Source organism: Rhea americana, unplaced genomic scaffold (assembly GCF_003343005.1).
Source record: "Rhea americana isolate MKP2758 unplaced genomic scaffold, rheAme1 scaffold_115, whole genome shotgun sequence".
NCBI classification, from domain to species: Eukaryota; Metazoa; Chordata; class Aves; order Rheiformes; family Rheidae; genus Rhea; species Rhea americana.
The window spans coordinates 2,868,755-2,879,565 of NW_028185206.1; the positions used below are offsets into that span (position 1 = coordinate 2,868,755).

A 10,811-nucleotide genomic window follows, 5' to 3' on the forward strand; every position below is an offset into this window, starting at 1 on the left:
ACCTCCAATCTAGCTCTGCAGTGAAAGAACTGCCATTAGGAGGGTCTGGGACTCATCCTCTCCAGAGAGCAGCCACCTCACTACTACACTGGTTTGTTTGTATTTATGGGTGCAATCCTGTTAACTGCAACACTTGCAGTAATTTTAAAAACCTGTTGTGACAGCGCTATCCTATTCTAGGTAGCTTGCTTTTTCATGTAAGGTGATCTGGGTAAAAGCTGAGCTTTTTTAGGGGTGCTGAAGACAGCTGCGAAGTATGCCCAAAGCTGCATTGTCCTGCAGGCAGATGTTGTCCTGCTTCATAGTGGGGTGATGAGCTCCTTCTTCCCAATCTCTTGTTCCCCATGCTGGTATCCCACTCTTGCTCCTCCTAATTACTCTTACCTCCACACAAAGCAAAGTCCCAGCATCCAGTGAAGAAATGGGCGGAGGTACAGAGCAGCTTTTATAGGTCCAAAAGGCTTTTTTGTGCACTGATTTCCTACTYTTGCAGCAAGCTTTACAACCTGAGATAAATTGATCTGTAGAGCCTAACAAGGTCATATCCCAGCTGGCTCGTGCCTGGGGCAATTTTGTGGCTATTTTCCTTAAGGAAACTTGTTACCCAACAAGGGTAACTGGCACATGTCAGCTGCCCCCACCAGCTCCCTGGCTGTTCCTGAAGCTCACGAACCCCTGTGTGCACAAAGGGAGCTTTTCCCCAAATAGGTGAGTGTGTGGTCGAGCTGCCTRTACATGAGACCTCCTCCCCAGCCTCTCTGCTGTTAGAGCAGAGATAGACTCTGCTGGTTGGGAATACTATAAGAAAATCAGTCCATTTCTGAATACTGAGTTGCCTTCAAACTAGCTCTGGATGAACAGGGGATGTTAGCATCTCCAGAAAAAATGTTATTACAAGCTTAGAGCTGACGAAACAAATACAAAAAGAAAAAAAAAAAAAAAAGGAAAAAGAAGAAAAAGGAAAAAAAGAAAAAAGATATTTATTGACAAAAGCACTTTCCATCCTTTCCCCCAAAATGTATCTGATCTAGCCAGAGTCACTCTATGGCTAGTAAGTGCGGTCGTCGCTACTGCCCAGCACCAGCTCCAACCCTCTGGAAAAGTGAAGAGACTGCGTAGTGAGAAGAAGAAAGGCCGGGTAGAGGGAATCTCCCGGGAGATGCAAAACAAGCTCCCTGGATTGCGAAGACTAGTGGCGACACGCGCCAGACAAAGGACCTGGTATCGTATAAATGAGGCAGCAGGACCAGCAAGAGGCTGACTCCGGCAAGAGCAGGCGCTGCGGCCAGGCACTCGCTGCAAGAGCGGACGGGAACGACAAATAGGAAACATCCGATTTTGCTGTCCGCTCACCCGCTAAGCAGGTTTCAAAGAGCCACAGGCACCTGTGACGGGAAAAGTAAGTGACATGGCCTCTTCTCTTTACAGAGGCACTTCCAGACTTTCGGGCTTGTTGTGCAACTTTCCTAGCAACGCCTAAGTTTCCTTTCAGGTGCAAACAGCAGAAAATATCGTTAAAGGAAGGAATTTCTGCAAATAACCATTTACCGTCAGCTGGATTTTTATTTCTTGTCATGCTGCCTTTGGATCTTGCCACTGAAAAGGTGAGCGTAAGGCACCCTCCTTGACAAACTGAGTAGTTACGGAAACTGCCACGTAACAGGTGACTGCATTTAATCAAGAGAAGTGACTGTGTTGCCCTCTTTACGTGCCTGGGCTTTTCACAGTGTTTTTACATTCAAACTGTCAGAATCTGCTAAGACTAAGCGAGGTAAATCTCAGGCTAGGAGAAATTATTAATTGGCTCGACCTCTTCTGGAAAAAAAATGCTGATGATCAGAAAGTGTAGAGCAAACAAATGTGATTTTAGGAAGACTGCTCCAAGACTTGCTTACATATTAACCCCATAACTACACACAAGGTGAACTCATTTACACCAGCGCAAAGTGCTGTAAATCTGGTTATTGCACTGTGTAAAATCATTACACAGAACATCATAGGCTCTTTGAATTTAGAAGTAGAATTTAGCAGAGTTCTCTAAAGTTGTTTAGTATTTAAATATATATATATATATATATTTGTAAAGTATAAAATAGCTTATGCATCTGTTAGGCCTTACTATACGCTTATGCACCAGACTCTGAAAATCCTATGAATGTGTCAACAGATGAGAACGTAAAGGAAGTACTATAAATTCTGATCTTCACATATTTAAAAACATCCTCACTACTTTACTGGTCATTTGCTTCACAGCTGATGTAGGTGTGTAAAATACATATAGGCATTTGAATTTCATTCAGTACAGTAATTCACTTGGGAGAAAAATCTTAGCAATTTTACTCATTTCAGTTCACTAGGTGAATACTAGTCACATTTTTTAAACCACCCAATCTCTAATGAATTCACATATCCAAGGATAATCTAGTATACAGAGCTGTATTTGCCCGAGAAAGTTAATTAACAGTAAAAGGAACATTTTTCTGCATTAGCTATCTCTATCCTTCCTTATTTTCACATAACAGTACAGGGCAATGTATGATTTTTAGAACCTTTCTCCAATGTGTGTTTCTTGGTTTACAAAACATGGGTAAAACCAGTGCAGCTTCTTTTTACTGCCTGATTACATAAACCATCAAACCGGTTGTGGTATGAGCAGCTGAGCGAAGAAATGAAGTACGGAGAGAGCCTGCATGCTAGCTGGGAGGCCTGAGGACTAAAGGCAGGTGAGCACCAGAGCACGGTGGTGGCAGCAATGACTTCAGTGCTGATCTTTCTACCAGGCATAGCCAGAATCACGGCCCTTGTCTTGCGGTGGTTCGTGTTGCACTTTTGGAAGCTGCAGTCTGCCCCCGTGGGTGCATTTCTCAGTGCTTTGCTGTAATCTTAAAGCACAGTAGACACAGTTAGTTCTGGAGTGATGCTGTGGTGGTCAGTGGGCTGGTTGTAACTCGTGTGGTAGGAAGTTAGGGCACTGCACAGAGATACCTGGCTGGTGTTAGGCTGCTGGTCCTGCTTTTGCTGAAGTCCCAGGGAGGTTTAGTAGCAATCTGAGAGCAGAACTGGATAAAATGCAAAAGTCGGTGTTGCCTTGGGAGTGGTGATGTCATATCCTAAAATAACACCTGATCCTGAGGCAAATTTCCCCTCTCTGCTCCTGTAACAGAGTGGCCTGCCGCAGGCTGGTCTGTCATGGAGCTGCAAGACATGCAGCGTCCGACCTCCCCTCCCCCTTTACACGAGATGTTATCGGTGAGGAGCACATGGACTTTCCTTCACATGCAGTCACAGCAAACGGACTTATTTCTGCTGTTAAAAGCTGCCCTCCTACCTTACTGTGGCAGGTGCAGAGAGAGGCGTGCAGTAATGTGCACTGCAATGGTGTGGGAGTATTAACATCTGTGCAGAGCAGGGCTTCTGTACATGAAGTCTGGTGGATCGGCATCCCTGCTGTGTCCCTCAGTGTCTGCAAGTAACATCTGGGGCGACTTTCACAGAGACTGTGCTTTTAAAGGAAACYCACCGGGGCTGTAGTTCAGGTTTTGGCTTGAGGGGGCCTTGCTGGAGGTGGGACCAGGAGATCAGAGAGATAGTATTACAGAAAAGACCTGCCCCAGATCTTCTGGAGTAGAGATTGTCATTAGTACAAGTTTAGCAAACACAAGGCTACACTTCCTTGCAGAATGTGCCTTTCTTAGCTGTGGTACCTTGCAAGCCATCATGTCCATGACAATATACTAGACTTTAATTTAACACAAATTAAGTTACAGCCCATGAGTATGACTTTTTTTTTTTTTTTTTTTTTTTTTTTTTTGGCAGAGGTTTGTGATATAATTTGATTTTACTGCAAAGAAGTATAAAATGTACAGGCAAGGGGGAAGCCACAGGAAAGAAGAGATCAATTTTTCTCATGTGCACTGGGAGCTTAATTGTGTAAATCTCTTCACCATTCATGTTTAAGTTCTTAACCACACATTTTGTACTTGACCAAAACTCAGGGGGCAGGTTTAGCTCAGCTGGTTAGAGCGTGATGCTGCTAATGCCAAGGTCATGGGTTCAGTCCCCGCATGGGCTATGCTGAGGGTTGGACTAGATGCTGAGGGCTGGACTAGATGATCTCYAGAGGTCCCTTCCAACCTTACCACTCTGTGGTTCTAAGTGTCTCTTGCGTTATAGCCTGTCGCTTTGCAGAGTGAGTTTTCCTAAAGTAATCTTATGGAATTTCAGGTTCAAGGTGTCCAACCTAAGAAAGGAGTCTGCTTAAGAAAGGGAAGCCTGCTTCTTTAGAAAGCGATGAGTGCACTCCCTTGAGGAAAATGCCTCCCCGCCCGGGCAGCATATCGATTGCAGGGCTAAACAGCCCAAGTGCAGCAACACTGAGTCATGTGAAACTCACATTCTGAAGCTGTGATCGCAGATATTTTAGACAAGTATCCCCAAAATAGGAGGGCTGATTTCAGCTTGAGGACTTTACACAATTGCTTTGGAGGACCTTAGTGATTCCCCTTCCCCCTCCTTTTTTTTAAAGGTTCAAAGAGAGCACCATGCAGCTGCAATAGTTTCTGTAAATGCTGCCTTAGACAGGAAGGCTCCCAGAAGCAGAAATTTCACGATGTGTGTTGTCCTAGATTTACAGATTCTGAAAAAGGTAAATCTCTCATTTAGTACTGACTGTTTTTTACAGTGCCTTTGCTGCTGTGCTGTACTTTGTACCACAATATGACTGGATAACACCCCCGATGGAGGTGCAAGGCCGTGAAAAGAACCCTTATTTACTCCAGCAGGAGTTCCTCTTCTCACATTGTGTTTAAAACAAAATGATGTTCATTAAGGACGTTCGGAAGCACCCTAAGAGAGCTGGGAGCTGCTTGTTCCCTTTCATTGCACAAATGTAGTGTAGTGCCCACAGGTCCCAAGCAAGGCTGGGCTGCTGTGTGCTGCTGGAGGCTGCACACACAAAAAAATGCTTTCCTTTCCAAAAACCTTATAGCTGAGACAAGCTAATTACAGGCAGGTGGGACATGGAGACACACCAGGAGGAAGAGATTTGCCTACAGCAAAAGACCAGTAGCAGTGAGGGCAGAAGTGAAGTCTCCTGACCGCCAGTCCATTACTTGGCTCCCCAGGCAGCTCCTGCTCAGTGCTTCCTTGTCCATGAGTGCCAATGTGGGATTTCACACTGGGAGGTGCTCTGGCAGGAGCTTCTCCTCAAGGAGGGGTGAAGTGCCAAGGCTTGGGGAGGTGGTGATGGAGGAAGGGGGTTGAGAAAAGACGTGAGGGAAGAGCTTGTACCCAGAGGTGTGCTGCTCCTCTTGTGTATCCTTGCAAGCTGGGTGGATTGTCCTGTCTCCTCCTCCTTCCCCTTCCAGCCTAGGGGAAGCCCTTGCAATCCCACCAGCTGTGCAGCAAACAGCGTGGTTCAGTTGCAAAGAGTTCAAGCTTATTTCACTCAAGGAAAAAAAAGAAAAGAAAAAAAAGAAAAAGCCACGAGTGCTATTGCCAGGCAGCGTAATGTCTTGTGACATCCATGCTCAATCTTCCSCTCTGTGTGGAGCTGAGTCCCACACTCCAAGACTAGCATGAAATTGAAGAGGGAAACAATGAGCTTCCTCTTTTCCCTCTGCTCCYCATTGCCCTGCTGCAATGTGAACAAAGCGCAGATGCGAAGGGCTGTATCTGGGGCATCTTCAGCCCTGTTGTGCATCGGGCTCACAAGCACCTGCACCATCTGTTGTTCCATTGCCATCTACTGAAGGGCTGAGCGGACTTTACAAAACCCCAGTGCAAGTGTTAAGTAGCCTGCTAACATCAGGCTTTTTTCCCCATGGAGCAGCAGCGTGGCACTGTGAGTTTACTACAAGCCCTCCAATTCTTGCTGGCAGCAGGTATTTGCTCTCCGATTAAGATTTGCAGGAGTAGGTCTCTAGTGGCTGGTTTCAACATGGATTTAACTTCACTGAGGTCAAAGGTATAACATGAGAGAAGAACTCCCTCATCTGAGATCTTTATTTAATAGCAGCCTGCTAATTATGATTGAACGCTGGGCTCCTGGTGAGCTCCCTGCCAGCCCTCAGACATTAACCACTGGTGCTAGGGGACATTTGCAGGAGAATGTCCTAAGAGAGCTGTGCCTGAGCTGCCAAGGCTGCTGCTGCTTGAATTGTCTGGGTGGCTTTTGCACAGAGAGGCTCCCTCTCTTGAGGGAGAGATTTCCATCTTCTCTCTGCATTATTTAGTCTTTTGTTTGGTGACGTTTGCGGCTGCATTAACCACAGACAGTATATACGTGTGTRTGTGTATGTATATACGTATATATATATGTATATACGTATTTCCTATTTTCCTGTTTCTCAAGCAGTAGATAAGAAGGATGGAAGGAGCTTAATTTATCTCTTTGGTGGGCAATGGTGAAATTTTTTTCTTCTTTCTTTCTGGCTGTTGGAGTAGATCTGCTGCTGGGCTAGGGTTAGTTCTCATTCTGCACAATTCTCTTTGCATGCTGCAGATGTGGATCTCAGCTCATGAATCTGCACTTACCCACCACTTCTCTATTTGCTGTCTTGATTCCAGTTAAATCCTGTCCTGAATAGCAATATTTTAATTTTCAGAGTAATTCCTGTAGTGAAAATGGTGTAACCCTCCAGATCTACATTTCTGAGAGCAGAATTAATCCCCTTGAGCTGCTGTTTTCCTGGGTCTCCTTTCTGACCAGCTCAACGTGGGGCTGTTAACCTGAAGTTGGTGAAGTGACCAGCAAGCTTTGAACTCATGCTTGCAGGTTAATGCAGTTTATTTGTCCGTGTTACGTGCAAACAAACACGTAGTTTCTGCATAGATTTAAAAGAGATTGGGGGATACAAGCTACATGCAGCCACGAGACAATACATATTTCATACACCACACCAGAAAGAGCTAGGGAATACATTGTTCAGACGTGCAACATTAGCAAATATCAGAAACTGCTAGTAATTTTGTATTGAAAGCCAAGCTTGGTGGGGAGGGTTGGAGAGAAGGAGGGAAGAGGAAGAAAGCAATGAAACAAAAGGAGCATAAATCACACCCTTTGTCAGTAAACTCGCTGCTGTGGGACTGTAATACGCTGCAGTCACAGAGAATTAGAGGGAAGCATAGGTGATGATAGAGGAAAGGAAGCTTTGTCGAAACATTACAATTATTAGAGTATTGGGCTAGGCTGATTTTTCACTCATGTTTCTAGCAGAAATTCTGAGTGCAATAGCAGAAAATGCTAAGGAACCTGTGACATTAATGGGAGAAAGGAGAGAGGAATTTAAGGTGGAGAGAGGTGTGGAGGTGGCTTACACTGAAAATGAAGCCTCCCCACAGAGCTATCAGTCCAAGAGGAGACGTTGGGGGTGGGGGGAAGACTGTTGCTGATGTTGAATAAATGTCAAAAAGTGCAAAACAGGAGCTGGTCTCACAAAGACATCTGTTTGCTGACAAGGCTTGTGACCACAAATGCAGTATTGTCCTTTCCAACCGAAAGAGCGGAGAGACAGAGTGGTGTTAGGAGGGTAGGCTGGGGTTATTTTTCCACCAATAACATCACTAACAGGATGGGATGAGATGCTTGCAGTGCCAGGGCTATATGCTAACCTGCTTTCCTGCAGTGCTGCGCTGGGGACTATCAGCAGCAGGGGGAGAGGAGCTTGACTTCCATCTGTATTTGTAGCTAAGATGTAAACAGGCATCCAGCTAACACAGAACCACGTATCAGAGCCACAATGCAGAGGCTAAAAGACCTGGCATAATACAATCCACTGGGGCCATCAGGAGAAACAAGGAAGCCCAGGTAAGTTTCCCTGCTTTAGAAAAACAACTGTCTTCATACGTGGATAAATTCTATCTTAAAAAAAAAGAAAAAAAAAAGAAAAAAAAAAAAAGAAAAGGAGGCAGTCAACTTCATACGGACTCAAGCAGCTGCTTGGAAGAATTAAAATGTAATAAAGAAAATTGTATTGCAGCCAGGGATGAACATGCCAGAGTACAGAGGAGCAATGAAAGACAATGTTTAAAATCCATACCAGTGATTTTGCAGCATTTTGGCCAAAGAGGTACATGCTAGCTCTTTCAAGTAAGTGCAAAATACCAAGTAGATTTGTCCCACAGCACAAACCAAAGGTAATACACAGAATAGGAGAACAAAAACAAAGCACAATACCAACTTGGATGAAACGAAATGGGTCTCAAAATTTATGTCTACAAAAATATGAATATCTCTCAGTGTGAAATACAAGAGTTTGTTTTTAAATAAGTATCTCATCAAAGAACTTTCTTCTCCTCTAAAGGTAATACAGGCAACTGGGCCATGACAGTAATTTCAAACCTCTACCAAAATAGCAGCATGGGTAGCCCTGTAAAGTCTACAGCTGAGGGCAGCAGAGTGGATGTAGCCTGGCTGGTACGGGCAGCATGCACCTAGCCAAAGATAGATGATATGAGCTGCACCTCTGACTAAGGTCTCTGAACATGGTTCTAACATAATTTATGACCATGTAGCTGTGTTTCCTGGATGATCTGTAATCAGAGTGCTGGATGGGGACCCGAAGGAGCTGGGAGCGACTTCCATGTGTTTCCTGTGTCTCAGTCAGGGCGATCCATTTAGTCTTTGAGTCAGTGGGACTTATTTATTCACACCAGCTATTACCACGTACTGGGTGAGCCCCAGCTGTCTTGCACAAGATGAGGCTGCTTCACATAAACACAAGGTCTTTTCTAGGACTTTTCATGATTTTTCACCCTCTAAGTTTTCCCTGTCAGTGGGTGAGATGTGTTGTTTCCCCTGCACCCTCTAGGGTTGTTGTGAGGATGAGTTTGACAATGAGTATAAAGAGTTGAAGTTTTCACCATCATATAAGAGGGTAGATGGAAACATTTGTCCTTTAGCCTCTTGGCTGTGGATTGTTTTTCCCCTGCTCCAATGGCCCTGCGCACCACTGGCATAAAGTGCAGCTTCAGAAATGGAAAAGTGAATGTCTCCTACCAAAGTCAGGGCTGTGAGGAAGAAAAGAGGGCTTTGCAGAGGTGAGCTAAAACTGTTGTATGTTTCTGAGCCGGGGCTGCAGAGACTTTGGGGACAGACACAGTTCTCCTGGGAGAAGGAGAAGGACAGGGAGAGCAAGGTGGTCCGAGATACATATCTCGGTTATACAGATACATATCTCATTCAGTCACTGAGATTCCTGGCAATGGGAGCAGGGTTAGGTCAACCCTGAGAACTTTTGAAAATCTCTCTGCTAAACGGCGTTTAAAATTAATCCATATGGCTCACATAGTTCTCTTCTGCTGCCAGATCTGCTCTGGGCACTGGATTCCCTCCTCTGCTCTGCTCAGGTCTCCACGGCAGCATGGCCAAGTAAAATCTACATGGATGTTTTGGCTGCGATGCCTACATGTTTCATAGGAGTCACACTTTCCTTCTGCAGCCTGTGCGACACTGCCTAGGAGCAATCATGGCATTTGTGGCTTAGTCTTGGCAGCTCTCAGAAGTGAAAATAGAAAAAGCCTGAATAGATTAGACTGAAGAGTCACTGACACTAGCATACAGCAATCAGCATGGGCTGGGCAAGGAACCAGACCATTGCTTCCCTAGGGGAGCCTTCTGAAACAATCATAATCATGTATATCCTCATTGTCAGCTCTCTGCTCACTCAGGACCTATGCTGAAGATCCAGCTGAGTCTGGCTTAGCTCCAGCTATGAGTCATGGGGCTTGGGCCAGCTGCAAGCAGCCTCCAGGAAGGTCTGAACTGGGCCTTGGGAAGCACTGACATGCCCTGCTCTGGGCCTTCCTTTCTCCACAAGAAGTGCCCAGGTGTTCCTCACACAGCCTGGGGGAGCTTATGCAGAGTGCTATGAGACTCCTGCCACAGGGGAAGCCTCAGGAGGCTGGGGAGCAGCACCGAAGGGTTGCATGGGAAAATCAAATTCCATTTACTTCTTCGAGAGCAGATTATTGGACACTGATGCCTGATTGCAGCTGTTATGTCAATGACTGCTGTTGGGATGGGGACACAGCTTTAGGAATTAGGGTGAATCTGTGCAGAATATGTAGGGAAAGGACATCAGCCATAGCAGACAAACACAAAATTTTTAGCACCACCACCACCATGTGCTCTCAGTTGGTCCAGAAGTTGCAGTGCTCCCACATCCATGACCTGCAGGAGAGCCTTGTGTATCTAGCACTTGCTCACCATCATCTCCTTTACTTTGCAGCACTTTTTGAGGATGACAAGGAAGCTCTTCACCAACACCAGGGAGCGATGGAGGCAGCAAAATGTCAACAGTGCTTTTGCCAAGCTGAGAAAACTCATTCCCACTCATCCTCCAGACAAAAAACTGAGCAAGAATGAGACACTCCGGTTAGCTATGAGATACATCAATTTCCTTGTCAAGGTGCTGGGGGAGTCCAGCCTGCAGCAGACAGGAGTAGCAGCACACGGCAGCATCCTGGGTTTTTTCCAGCAAGCCCCACACTTACAAAGCATGGAGGAACTGACTCTGATTGAAAACTGTGGTGTTCCATCTCCTGGCATGAGCAGCAACATTGCAGAGTGTTGGTCAGAGATGTCATCTCCTTAGCAGACAATGAGAGATGCAGTCTGGGTGTTAGTCGGATAGTCCCGCTCTTTTTGCAGAATCTGTGGGTTGTTCCCATGTATAATGTGATTATCTGCTTATTTTTATTTTTTTTTGATATATATTTTTATTTAATAGGAAAGGAATTCTTTGGTGAACCAACAGCTTGGACAGCCCGGTACGGACCTTTCAGCCTCTGGAGCCTGGAAGGATTCACTG

At 45.4% G+C, this 10,811-nt stretch overlaps 1 protein-coding gene across 1 annotated transcript; it reads left to right on the forward strand.

The window, feature by feature from the left end:
• Positions 1-1,280: 1,280 nt before the first annotated feature.
• TAL2 (TAL bHLH transcription factor 2) lies at positions 1,281-10,595 on the forward strand. Its single transcript, XM_085317068.1, has 2 exons — positions 1,281-1,399; positions 10,230-10,595. Exon 2 carries the CDS (start codon positions 10,242-10,244, stop codon positions 10,593-10,595), a length of 354 nt encoding a protein of 117 aa, XP_085173194.1. The 5' UTR covers positions 1,281-1,399; positions 10,230-10,241.
• The last annotated feature ends 216 nt before the right edge of the window (positions 10,596-10,811 follow it).

Excerpts from the sequence above, each read along its gene's own strand:
- TAL2 (XM_085317068.1), top strand. The coding sequence starts at position 10,242 with ATGACAAGGAAGCTCTTCACCAACACCAGGGAGCGATGGAGGCAGCAA.